General features: G+C 37.3%; 1 protein-coding gene across 2 annotated transcripts in view; it reads left to right on the top strand.

Annotated features, from left to right (window-relative positions):
* The window catches only part of LOC128236504 (uncharacterized), a 54,374-nt gene extending 49,097 nt beyond the window's left edge, over positions 1 to 5,277 (top strand). For both annotated transcript variants that reach the window (XM_052951391.1, XM_052951390.1), the window contains exons 10-11: positions 248 to 1,513; positions 2,148 to 5,277. In XM_052951391.1, the coding sequence (XP_052807351.1) occupies positions 248 to 1,513; positions 2,148 to 2,337 (1,456 nt within the window). In that variant the 3' untranslated portion in view covers positions 2,338 to 5,277. The remainder of the gene's footprint in view (positions 1 to 247; positions 1,514 to 2,147) is intronic.
* Positions 5,278 to 14,497: the final 9,220 nt, after the last annotated feature.

Here is a 14,497-nt window from a genome sequence, read left to right as displayed (position 1 = left end):
TGCTTAATGTAATGGTCCTTTAAAACACTTTAATGTGTAATTAAAAAATGTACAGATTTAGCTGAAATGTTTAAATTTTGCATTTGTAGCTTTTGTGCAATCATTGAAGAAATATTTACTTTCCTTTGTACATGTATACATATCTCTTTCTGTTTTAACCAAAATAATGAAATAAACAAATTAAAAATATACTAGTGCTGATTAGATATGTCTGTATATTAAATAAAAATATATTGCCTTATAACAGGGAGGATGAGGGTCAGGACCTGTTTCACAAGCGAGGTAACGAGTTTAAGCTGCCCTACCCGCTGCTTGACCTCGACATGTGCACAGGCTTCGACTTCCCGAGTGACGACCTTGTCTCCAAAATGAAGGGCAACAGGAGCAAGAAACAGAAAACCCAGGTCCGCGATTTTCTACAGAATAACCGGAAACGGAAAAACGGCAAGGAGCCAGTGAATGGACTGTATGGGGCATATCCTGCGATAAATGGTTACGAAAACAGTGAATATAAACCCGAGTTCTTGTACCATTACCCAAGTAATAACATAGCGGGCTTAGAGTCTGATTTGTTGTATAATCGCACTCCAGGCTATGGGGCATTAGGGAGTTCAATGTACCCAGGAACTGACCCCTATAGGATTGATGTTGAGAAACATGGCTACACAAATGGATATTATCTTGACACACACAGACAGTACCAGCATACACTGTCATACCATGGCAACAGTTATGCAGATTTAGTGACGCAAGGATCTAAGTATGCAGGCTATGGCTTGGATACTTACAGTCTAGATTTAGCAAAAAAAGTGCACTACAATGAAGATTTTAGTCGACTTGACAATGACTACAAAAAGTATGGATATGACTATAGACAAGAATGGTTGTCTCAAAGATTAAATGGTGGAATGGAGCCGGTTGACCTTCGGTCTCCGGCCATGTATCCCGGGGGTCTAGATCCGAGTACTAGTTCCACATCTTCTCTTAACCCTTCAAACTTGTTTAAAACTGATTCTTGCCAGAGTTATCACCCTTCTAAAGACTCCAAGGGAATAAACTCCCCTGATGTGCTAAATACTGTGAACAGTGCTGGTTTACAATCAATGAACCATAGTTCAGTTATCAAAAACATGTCTAGTCCGCGGCCAGTGGTTCAAAACCGCTGTTCTAGTGTTGAGAACTTAAACAGTCCCAATACAAACAATTACCAACAACAACAGCAGCAGCAACAACAACAGCAACAACAACAACAGATGCGAGGCAATGTTATTCACAATGGATCTACATGGTCTCAGTGTGTTAAAACTGGACAGTCTCTAAACCCAAGCCCGATAAGCAACACTCACTCAGAGAGCGGGAGTAGCCCTAAACATGGGCTTGAAATGGGCATACGAGACATCAACCGGAACCATCTGGATAAAGGTGACATGGTGGGCACAGAGAGCCCAATGTCGGGCTCCACGCCCGCCTCCGTCATTCACTCCTCTATGTCTTACAAGAGCTTACATGACAGGTAGGTCATATTATAGATAGTGTTTGATAATTGGAAAAGAATTATAATCAATAATCACATTTAAATGGACAAACATGACCAATCATCAAATCAGTATAACTGAGAGTATTTAAACACAAATTATGGCTATTCAAATAACATTAATGTTTATTTTAACAACTTTTATGGCATATATTGATATTTTAAAAAAGAATTATTTATCGCACATATTTGGATATAGTATAATGTTGTGGTTCAACATATGATATTTTACACGTGTTTGTTAAATAAAGTAATAAAGTAAGATGAAAATCAAATTTTGATGAACATAATCAATCATCACTAATGTGAGGCAACCATTGAAATTATACTGGATCATTGCATAATCCCAATTTGTAGTGTCATACAATGGGAGATATTTTTTCTTATCTTATTCAATTAGTGCAAACTTTATGAATAAACAAATCTTAAATTCAGGATAATCATTGCTTATCAATATCAAAACTCAATAGTCTTGATCATAATAAATCAAAAGTTATTAAAGTATAATTTTACTATTTGATGAGTGATATGTAATCCATGATATATGTTATTTTTTTTATTTCGTGTTAGATTTTGGAGATTCACACCTATAATCATTGTCCACCTTTTGTAGATCCTGTGAGAAGCAGCCGCTGGTTGGGGGAATTCCCGTCCCGGTGGTGAAATCCCCTTGGATGACCCAGTTCCCCGCGTCACATAATGCATACCCTGAATACAAGGACCCATGGCCCGTCCCAACCAACGACATGTATGCATACCAGAGATCATCACTTACACATCCACCGAAGATCGCCATACCTTGACCACAGCTACAAGTGTCTAGTCATGACGTTTATATAAAAATGCAAACAATTTAAAGGGCTTACTTTAGCCAATGTGCAAGAATTACACCTTTGGTACACAAGCTTTGGTACACTTTAAATATTTTCATCATGTTCATGATACCAATGTGACAACGTACATGTGGACTGGCTTGAAGTGATATGTCATCTAGGTAGCGATACCTGAAGTTGTTATAATGTTGAATAAAAAAAATGTCTAAGCAATAAAAAAATTGTAAATATCATTTTTATTCAAGCCTTAGGAATTTTATGAGAGTCTGGAGGAAATGACTTAGATGTATAGGCAAATGCTTGGCTTTTTGCCAGTGTTTTGTTAAAATATCCATTGAAAAAACACAACGTTTTTACCTTAATATCAGCAAATAAACCAGAATAAACCGGAATTTAGTTGATAACATTTCTTTTTGAACGTCATGTACATGTAATCAAATAGCCAAACATTTAAAATTAATTCTTAGAAAAGTGCTGAATTGTGATCAAGGTTGAAATAACTCTGTAATAAGAAAACGGAATCATTGTATGGACACATATTCTGTATCAGTATGTATTGTTGTTCACAATTTTCACAACTGAACACTATGTTTGATATTGTTCTATCACACAAGGCCAAGGATAGGAGTTCAGTTATCAATGCCAAGGGATGAGAGTGGTCTAGTGGTATAGATGTCCGCCTCTCACCCAAGAGGTCATGGGTTCGGTTCCTTGTTTCTGTCAAGGAAACAGACTCGAGAGTGATTCTATCAGCTCAGCTTTCGTCACAAGCTAAAATAAATTAGTATATAACAACGCCAAAGACATTTCGTAAAGAACAAAACAGTTTTTGTTAGTTCTTGGCTTAGTTCTCTAACATTTTTTTTGAAAATTGTTAAACTTGCATGGTAAATTAATTTTATTTTTTTAATAAATGATAAGTGTTGAAGTTATTTTATAACCTTATCTTTGACAAGTTACTGTAATAAAAGCACTACACATGTATTGCCAAAATATGTTAAATTCTTGCCATGAAAACCATACGTACTTCCAACAGAGAACATATTTATATCAATATTGTTCCTTTGAATGTTTTATTGTGTTATTTTGTATAATAAACATTATAATTAATTATCTGTTTCACAGTAAATGCATTGCATGATTCGTCGAAAATCATTGCACGAAAAAGTAAATTAAAATAACAATTAAAGACATTTTGAACCGTTTGCCACCATGTTATCAACGAATGCATCATACTATCGCTATATTTATAATAAATAATAAACATTTGAACCGAAAGTTAATCAAGTTGTTAACATTCGTGTTGTTAACTTTCAATCTTTACTGCTCTGGAAGGTTCATGAATACACTTGATTTCTGCAGCATTTCTAACGAGACTTGATTCAAGTGTTTCAACTGTACGTATTTAATTTATTGTATGAGTGCATTATCAGATAGTTCATGTTTAAAAGTTAACAACTATTTCATTTATCATGTTGTTAACTTTAATAGAGGTCTGAACAATAGGCCCAATATCTATTTCGATAATATAAGTTTGATAAGTCAGTTAAGACAAAGTTTATTTGATATAGGCAGTAAAACAATGAATTAATTTGTAGTTTCAATTTAATAATTAGTGAAATTTATTAATCTTACAATATTTTGTTGTTCATTCAGTGGTAAAAGAGCCCCTTTGGGAGAATAAGGAGTAAGAAACAATATAAATGCGTTGTCTAACTGTATTTCATGCCCATGAGTTTTAAAAGTAGTTGTACATATACCCACAGACATATGTCGTTATAAATCATGAGTTCTTTACGTAGGGGCAGATTGAATGCTTAACTCTTGTGCAATATTGTCACATGTATATACCATTGCCAAAATATTTGTATAAATTGTCAAATATTGTATAATTTTGTTAATATGTGTATATCGCATTTGTTCATTTTTTGTGATAAATATTTTGTAAGCAATGTTTGTTTTTTCAACTACTAAATTATTTGCAATCATCATTTCATCACTTACAATTTAGCTCGTTTTTAAGAAAAAAGGTCTTGGAAAAAACTGCTTTTGTGATTGCCTTGGTGTCATTGCAAAAAATGTGGGGCATTTTTTAACCTAAGCCATAACTCAAAAACCATTCCATATATTCAAATCAAACTTGGTACACATGTTGCCAGAGACAATTTACCCATGTATTGCAAGATGCATAACTTTGGCTTTAACAATTATTAAGTTATGCCCCTTGTTCAACTGAAAAACTAGTAACAGAGGAGCACAAGCGGCTCTTGTTTCATGCTGCAATGAGGATGTTAGTTTTCTGATGTTTATTTGAGCATGTATGTTTTTCGAAAAAGAAGAAACAACCATTGTCTTCATTAATGTTTCCTTGGTAATGGCGATGTCAGGAATAATATTTTGGCCATTTCTTAAAAAATGTACGCAATATGCACATGAAACTAAGCAAGGCTTTCAATTGCATCATTAGTTAGTGCCCTACTGATATGGGTGTCAAGGCCCATAACTTAAGCTTTGATAATGGTTAAATTATTCCCCTTGGTCAAATAAGAAAAACGAACAAGTGCTGCATCCAGTTGTGGTGATGGTGATACTGATGGTGCAGTTCCTTTTCAAAGCTATCAAACACTAGGCAAAACTATGGCTGAAACATACCTTCAGACTACTGATAAGTTGCATTTCTTTGAGTCATTACTGCCATTTGCATATATACTATACCTAGCTTCGAGATTAATATAGTTTTGTAAATACTAGTTGGCTTAGGTTATGTGGTTGCACATGTATGCCATGTATGCGATGTTGATTCACGCATCTTTGTAAATGTCACATTCGACCATTGTTATTGTAAGAACATTATGTCCATAATCTAAACATCTGTTAAAATAAATTCAAATAAAATTCAATCAACAATGAGTTGCTTTGGTTTAAGTTTCATCCCCTTTGAACATTTTGTTGCCAGTGACTTTGTTCCTTGTCAAGTATACTGTCTGTAAAATACTGATAATAAGGAAACATGTAGCGTAATCTAGTGGTAAGTCTTCAAGGAGAGACGTTTAACTGGGCTCCCATGGGTCTAGTACTGGTGCACGTTAAACTAACCAGGGTAACATCATTATTATGTTTGTGTACTATATGGCACACAACCAAACAAAACTAACATTATCACTGGGTCCAACAATGTACTGCCAGAGAAAAAAGACCATCAAGGACAATGGTGAAACTGGATTTCAGCAACGCGCAAACCGGGCAAACACGTTTATTTTAAGTGGTGTATTTGTATGTATTATATACATATTCCTTTAACCATATTGTCACAAGTTAATGTGGAACATTTGAAAAAAAAATGTGTGAGGGATGTATTCTCTAGAAAATAATGTAAGACTGACACACAACATCGGAACTGTATGCCGTGTTCATGTTTGGTCGATTGGAAGAAGGCTCAATTGTACATTTAAAATTCATAAATACAGCTAAACGGAGTGTGATTGCTTCAGAATTATGGCATTCTGAACGTTTAGTGCACCATTTTGATATGAAACAGTTCAATCAGACATAAACATCGTATGAAGCACTTCAGCTTTCTCTAGTTTAAATATATATATATATATATATATATATATATATATATATATATATATATATATATATATATATATATATATATATATATATATATATATATATATATATATATATATATTACATCGATTGCGATGAAAGTTATGGTTACTTATACTAAGTCACTCTCGTTGGCACGATGTTGCGCGAGAGTTTGATCTTGTTGGAAAACCGGAGTACCCGTAGAAAACCCACCTGTCCGGCTTGGTGACCACTAACCAAACTTGCATGCGCCAAGGGGTCGCCTTGGTGAGAAGCGAATGCGCTAAACAGACAACCATTCAGTCTTCTGTAGTAACAGTTTGCCAGGAATTCGTCAACACAGTTTCATGTATCTTACATTTTGTATACAATCTATAACATTTTCCTTCCAATATTTTGTTTACTTGTGTCGAATATTTAATATTAACACACGTCAAAATGTGAATAGTTCCGGGAGCAAACCAGCTGTTGCGTTCAAATGACACTGGAATAAAGTAGTGAGATCAAAAGTTTGAGTAAATTTAGTCTGAATTGTGACATACAACAACGTCAAACTTTCGAGATACTAAGTCAGAATTTCGAGATACTAAGTCAGCATTTCGACATTCCTGCTTGCGTTTGACATGGAATTTGCCGACAACTCATACCTTTGTTCCGAAATTGTTTACCCAGATACTAATGAGCATTACACTTGTGAGCCGAAACACATGGTAATCACTGGAGGAGGGGCGCAGCCGGCGTGTGCCACAGGCGCCCCTTCCCCACCCCCACTAACATCGCCCAATTTTACTTTTATTCAGTCAATATAGAAGAAAAAGAGTATAAAGAAATACGCCCATTATGCACTATTTCGGACTAGAATTGTTAAAAATTTCTTGGAGGGCATCCTCATCCCCCTCCCCTCTCAACATTTTAAACCAGATTAATTTTGGTTCTGATGGAGAGGCGTAAGTCAAAAGGTTAGGCCTCTAAGTCACGCCCCCTCTAACATCGAATCCTGGATCCGCCCTGGTTATATCTGTCTTCCCTACCATGTCATTCTCTATGAATTTAAACTAACAAAAAAATAAACGAACAAAAAAAGAAACATGTTGGTTGTCATCATGTAATGCTATCCCGGGTTTTTAGACTTAAAAACAGAAATACGTCAATTGTACTGACGTCGTCTGTTTATATAATTGCCCAATGCTGATTTAATTTAAATAAAATTCCGTCTTTATTTCTTCTATAAGAATGATGAATATCTTATAAATATTCCACACGTGCATGCCATATTCGACTGCATTCAATGTTCCAAGTACCTTATAATTGAACATTAAAATAATATAAACACAGGGAATGCCAGGAAAACGTCAATCGATATTGACTTAATATAATAATAATAAAAGATGGAAATGTTGAGAAAAATTCACTAAAAAAAGTGCTTGACCTAATAGAAAGTCTGTTCAGGAGAGAGAGAGAGAGAGAGAGAGAGAGAGAGAGAGAGAGAGAGATATTAAAAATCATAAGCGTAACTTGTCTAACTAAACTTTTTGTATGATTTTGTTTGTTCGAACACGCCTTCTTCCCATTTTTCAGGTGAGCGATCCGGGGCCATCTGGGACCTCTTGTCCACGGTTCGAACACGCCTCCTTCCCATTTCTCAGGTGAGCGATCCGGGGCCATCTGTGACCTCTTGTCCACGGTTCGAACACGCCTCCTTCCCATTTCTCAGGTGAGCGATCCGTGGCCATCTGTGACCTCTTGTCCACTGTTCGAACACGCCTCCTTCCCGTTTCACAGGTGAGCGACCCGAGGCCATCTGGGACCTCTTGTCCACGGTTCGAACACACCTCCTTTTCTCAGTTGAGCGATCCTGGGTCCACTGGTATTTTTGTCTACGGTTCGTGCACGCTTCTTTCTCTTTTCTCAGTTGAGCGATTCATGACACTCTTAGTCTCTTGTCCGCGTTTCAAGGACACTTCCTCCGCATTTCTCAGGTGAGCGGTTCATGGCACTATTGGTCCTCTTGCCCGCGTGTCAAGGACACTTCCTCCGCATTTCTCAGGTGAGCGGTTCATGGCACTATTGGTCCTCTTGCCCGCGTTTCAAGGACACTTCCTCCGCATTTCTCAGGTGAGCGGTTCATGGCACTATTGGTCCTCTTGTCCGCGTTTCAAGGACACTTCCTCCGCATTTCTCAGGTGAGCGGTTCATGGCACTATTGGTCCTCTTGCCCGCGTTTCAAGGACACTTCCTCCGCATTTCTCAGGTGAGCGGTTCATGGCACTATTGGTCCTCTTGCCCGCGTTTCAAGGACACTTCCTCCGCATTTCTCAGGTGAGCGCTTCATGGTACTATTGGTCCTCTTGTCCGCGTTTCAAGGACACTTCCTCCGCATTTCTCAGGTGAGCGCTTCATGGTACTATTGGTCCTCTTGTCCGCGTTTCAAGGACACTTCCTCCGCATTTCTCAGGTGAGCGGCTCATGGCACTATTGGTCCTCTTGTCCGCGTTTCAAGGACACTTCATCCGCATTTCTCAGGTGAGCGGCTCATGGCACTATTGGTCCTCTTGTCCGCGTTTCAAGGACACTTCCTCCGCATTTCTCAGGTGAGCGATTCATGACACTATGGTCCTCTTGTCCGCGTTTCAAGGACACTTCCTCCGCATTTCTCAGGTGAGCGGCTCATGGCACTATTGGTCCTCTTGCCTGCGGCGGTTATACTCTTTTTAGTCACTTAACACAATTCTTTGTGACATTTGATAATGTACTCTTTTAGTGAATTGTGACTTCTTGCTTTGTCATCCAAGGGAAAAACAATATGCGTTAACATACATTTTCCCTTCAACATTGTCTAATTACTGCTTTTTGGTATCAATATAAATATGGTCTTTCATCCTGGTTGATTGCTAATTACAATTTATTAGTTTTCCTACCGATTCATTAATTATTCAAACTATTATTATATCCACTATACCGTACTTGTCCTAAGAAACTGAAAAAAATAATCATATAATTAAACTGAAGTAAGCCATAGAATGGTATAAATGCGTTGGAAGCAGACTATTGGATTGATCTGGGAATAAAATCAGTAGTATTGTAGTTCCAGGACTGATAGATGAATCAACACTTTTAATGAAATTACTTAAAACACGTGTATGAGAATATTATATACAATTTGTATGTGTTTATAGTTTTTAATTTGCAAAAATAATAATATTTTAAATAGGCAAATCTCCTTTGTTTATTTTACATAACCACTCATTATAACTACGTCACTGATTGTTTCTGCCTGTTCTGTGTATCTACGCCTCTGGTTGTAATGCTTGTTGTATCTACGCCACTGATTGTTTATGCTTGTTGTATCTACGCCACTGATTGATTCTCCTTGTTGTATCTATGCCACTGATTATTTCTACTTGTAATATATCTATATATACTGCGTGGTATGCTTGTTCTGTCTGTATACGCCACTGATTGTTTCTATTTGTTCTATTTAGGTCACGGGTTTTATTTCTGCTTGCTCTATCTAAGCCACTTATTATTTCTGCTTGATATATCTACGCCACTGATTGTTTCTGCTTATTCAATCTACGCCATTGATTGTTTCTGCTTGTTACATCTACGCCACTGATTGTTTCTGTTTGCTGTATCTACGGCATTGATTGTTTCTGCTTGATGTATCTACGCCACTGATTGTTGCTGCTTGCTATATCTTCGCCACTGATTGTTTCTGCTTGTTATATCCACGCCTCTGATTGTTTCTGCTTGTTGTATCTACGCCACTGCTTGTTTCTGCTTTTTATATATACACCACTGCTTGTTTTATCTAAGTAACTGATTGTTTCTGATTGTTATATCTACGCCACTGATTCTAATGCTTGTTATATATACGCCACTGATTGTTTCTGCTTGTTGTATATACGCCACTGCTTAATTCTGCTTGTTATATCTACTCCACTGCTTGCTGTATCTACGTCACTGATTGTTTCTGCTTGTTGTATCTACGCCTCTGGTTGTAATGCTTGTTATATCTACGCTACTGATTGTTTCTGTTTTTTGTATCTGCGTCACCGATTGTTCATGCTTGTTATATTTACGCCACTGATTGTAATGTTTGTCATATCTACGCCACTGGTTGTTTCTGCTTGTCATATGTACGCCACTGATTGTAATGCTTTTTATATGTACGCCACTGATTGTAATGCTTGTCATATCTACGCCACTGATTGTTTCAGATTGTTATATCTACGCCACTGATTGTTTCTGCTTGTCATATCTACGCCACTGTTTGTTTCTGCTTGTTTTATATTTGCCACTGATTGTAATGCTTGTTGTACCTACGTCACTGAGTGGTATGCTTGCTATATCTTCGCCACTGATTGTTTCTTCTTGTTTTATCTATGCCGCTGATTGTTTCTACTTGTAATATCTACGCCACTGATTGTTTCTACTTGTTCTATTTACGCCACTGATTGTAATGCTTGCTATATCTACGCCACTGATTTTTTCTGCTTGCTATATCTACGCCACTGATTGTTTCTACTAGTTATGGCTCATCACTAAGTGTTTCTTCTTGTTATATCTACGCCACTGATTGTTTCTACTTGTTGTTTCTACGCCACTGATTGTTATGCTTGTTGTATCTATGCCACTGATTGTTATGCTTGTTGTATCTACGCCACTGATTGTTATGCTTGTTGTTTCTACGCCACTGATTGCTATGCTTGTTATATCTACGCCACTGATTGTTTCTACTTGTTGTATCTACGCCACTGATTGTTATGCTTGTTGTATCTACGCCACTGATTGTTATGCTTGATGTATCTACGTCACTGATTGTTATGCTTGTTGTATCTACGCCACTGATTGCTATGCTTGTTGTTTCTACGCCACTGATTGTTTCTACGTGTTGTATCTACGCCACTGATTGTTATGCTTGTTGTATCTACGCCACTGATGGTTTCTACTTGTTGTATCCACGCCACTGATTGTTTCTACTTGTTATATCTACGCCACTGATTGTTATGCTTGTTGTATCTACGCCACTGATTGCTATGCTTGTTGTATCTACTTAACTGATTGTTTCTACTTGTTGTATCTACGACACTGATTGTTATGCTTGTTGTATCTACGCCACTGATTGTTATGCTTGTTGTATCTACGCCACTGATTGTTTCTACTTGTTGTATCTACGCCACTGATTGTTATGATTGTTGTATCTACGTGATTGATCGTTATGCTTGTTCTGTTCGTATACGTCACTGATTGTTTCTGCTTGTTTTATCTACGCCACTGAGTGTTTCTGCTTGTTTTATCTACGCCACTGATTGTTTCTGCTTGTTGTATCTACGCCACTGATTGTTTCTGCTTGTTATATCTACGCCACTGAGTGTTTCTACTTGTAATATCTACGCCACTGATTGCTATGCTTGTTCTATCTGTATACCCCACTGATTGTTTCTGGTTGTTATATCTACGTCACTGGTTGTTTTTTTCTGCTTGTTCTACGCCACTGATTGTTTCTGCTTGTTCTGTCTGTATACGCCACTGAATGTTATGCTTGTTCAATTTGCGTCACGTGTTGTTTTTCTGCTCCCTCTATCTACGTCACTGTTTCTATCTACGATCTGTTTCTTCTATCTACGACACGGATTGATCTCTGCTTGTTCTATCTTAGTTTGTTCTCGCTGCAGTTTCAATAGTTCATGTGCGTATGAGTATATGTATGGAGTGTCTTGTGACATTAGACATCCATCAGCTTCTGACGGAAATATGTTCGCTAAATGCCATCAACGAAAAGCTTTTAACAAGCTGAACCACCAGTGACGCCCACCACCACCATAATGGAAACTTTACTTGACTATGTACGGTACATGGGTCCATTTATCTCGGGTCTGGCAATTCCCAGGTAATTGTCTTGTCCCTAAATGAAGTGATCCATAGTTTGTAATTTCTCCATCACCACGTCACTGTTTGATCTACGCCTCTTTTATCTAGCGATCTGTACTCCATGTACCAAACCGGAAGTTGACGGCCATTTTGAAAACAGTGTGTTCATGTTTTCTGGTCCCCACAGGAAGGCGAAAGCTTGTTTCGATGTTCTGTTTATAATTTATAGGGTTTTATGTCTGCTAATTATGGAAAGTTTCCTAGTGCCTGTTCGCTCGTCTTTGATAAATATTGCCATGTTTCTTCTTTGTCGTTTGGTGCCAAGAAAATGACTTCCGGTTAAATATGTGTCTGCTCGTCGACCTAACATGGCCAATGTTGTATTCCCCGTTTGACATAATAATGTGAATGGTTTTAAACAATAAAGCAGCAAACTAATGGAGTACACTTGACAGGAACAACGTTTACTTGAAGTACCCTACACACACGCAATTCTAAGAACAATAAACAACTAATATAGATACGAATAATATAGATAACAACACAACGAAATATCGGGCCGTTAGTTGTGGCATTACTACACGACCCCCATCATACACTGAATGATCCTCGTAAGTTCAAATAAGCTAAGCTGACTTGTTTATAGATGAGCATAATTTGGTTTGCTTCTCCAATTTCGTTGTTTGTTGGTATTCCCCTTTTTCCCTACATTTATTGTAGAAATATCCTTATTTCTTCTTAAATATTTTTGATGCACACATACGTTTTCTAAAGTCATCCTGTCCTTGACGCACGTTCGGTGTCCGTTTTTTATTCGGATAATCTTCGCACAAAGCCTCCTTGTAAACAGATCGTGTCTCAGACAAGGCGGCACGGTTCGCCTGTCTAGGTGCCGTAAACCGGGCACGAGCCGTACTAAAACAAACATAAAAGGCAATATTAGTCATAAAATGATCAAAATCTTGATAATAAATGGTTCTGAGAGACAAGGGGACTTTGAATTCGACAAATAAAGCAACAGTTACACCTTTTGGTGGGACGATAGACGTCATTCTGCAAGCTAAAGACATTGTTATATCCAACTTTTAAGACAAACAATTTCACCTATATGTAATAGTTACGCGAACAGTTTTGTATCATGTTGCCATGGACAAGTGAATTACGTTTTAATTAATGCGCATGATATATATTGCACGGTTAAACTCCGCCTACTTGTTACCGTTAATGTATAGACGAAACCGTGGAAAACACTCTCCGACATGGTCGAACATGAGTGCACTAAGTCTTCTCTTCAAATACGTATACATGTACAATGTCATCAAAGCGAATGTATAACAGTTCCGACATATTATCTAAGAATGTACATGTGTACGGTACAGTAATAACGATTTTGTATTGCCATACTGTTTCATTTTGATGCCTCAGCCCCATATGGTAATAGGATCTAGCTGCTCAATATTAAATGTAACATGAATGTCAAAAATACATTGTAATGTAAATTGAATGGCCACAATATGTTTCAATTTAAACTGCATATTAAATTGAATTGTCAAAATACGTTGCAATGTAAAATGAATGGTCAGATAAACGTTGCAATGTAAAATGAATGGTCAGATAAACGTTGCAATGTTAAATGAATGGTCAGATAAACTTTGCAATGTAAAATGAATGGTCAGATAAACTTTGCAATGTAAAATGAATGGTCAGATAAACGTTGCAATGTAAAATGAATGGTCAGATATACGTTGCAATGTAAAATATAACGAATGGTAAAATATACTATGCAATGTCAAATGAATGGTTAACTATACGTTGCAGTGAAAATTTAATGGTCAGATAAACGTTACAAAAGGTATTTCGAAAGGTATATATCCTAGTTCTTCAATTCAATGGACTATCCGGTTTGTAAAATGTTCGCAGCTCAACAGCTAGAAGGTGACTTTTTCCGCGTCAAACTCAGTGATGGCCAATTTTTATTTAACCTTGTTTGCGTGAATGATTTGTGGTGGAAGGATTCCATCTCATTTGGGCGGCAATGAAGTTAGAAAGTCCGTGGAGTACAGAGGCTTGCAAGTTGGTCAAAGTCACGCAAACGTTTGGAGCGGCAGCAAAATTCCAACATCGTTGCACGCGAACGCTAATATGCTTATAATAATTTGTAATAAAGTATCATGACAGAGGCGGTCTCTCGAGCTTTCTTGGAGCGATCTTAAAATCGCACAAAATCACATCAGAATGGAGTCATTAGGATTTTACCCGGCACGCTAATAAGACCAACAATGCCGCCATTGTGAGCTTAAATGGCGGAGCAAGTCCCACGTACGCCCCAAGTTTGGGAAAGCTCAGCGGGACGTCTTTTTAGTCTGAATTGGTTTCATTCCACTCATAGAGCGAAGACAAATTATTTCATCAATTTTTGGTTAACTAAAGGGGAAAATATGGAAATAAATTCAGCGTTAAATTGACAAAATTGAGCGTTAAGATGTTCCTATGAAGTTTTGACAAATGCCATACAGTTTGCACAACCGTTATTGATGTCCATTTCCTTGGATTCTACCAAAGGTTCGTTCAACGGCGAATCCATGCAAGAATTGATTATTGAATACATTGCATTTCATGAGTTCTAATATGTTATGGGTATGTGTCCCGGCCATTTTGT

The sequence above is a fragment of the Mya arenaria genome, chromosome 6, assembly GCF_026914265.1.
Source record: "Mya arenaria isolate MELC-2E11 chromosome 6, ASM2691426v1".
NCBI lineage: Eukaryota > Metazoa > Mollusca > Bivalvia > Myida > Myidae > Mya > Mya arenaria.
Note: the sequence above shows the minus strand (reverse complement) of the source record. Positions and strands in the feature narration are given on the sequence as shown.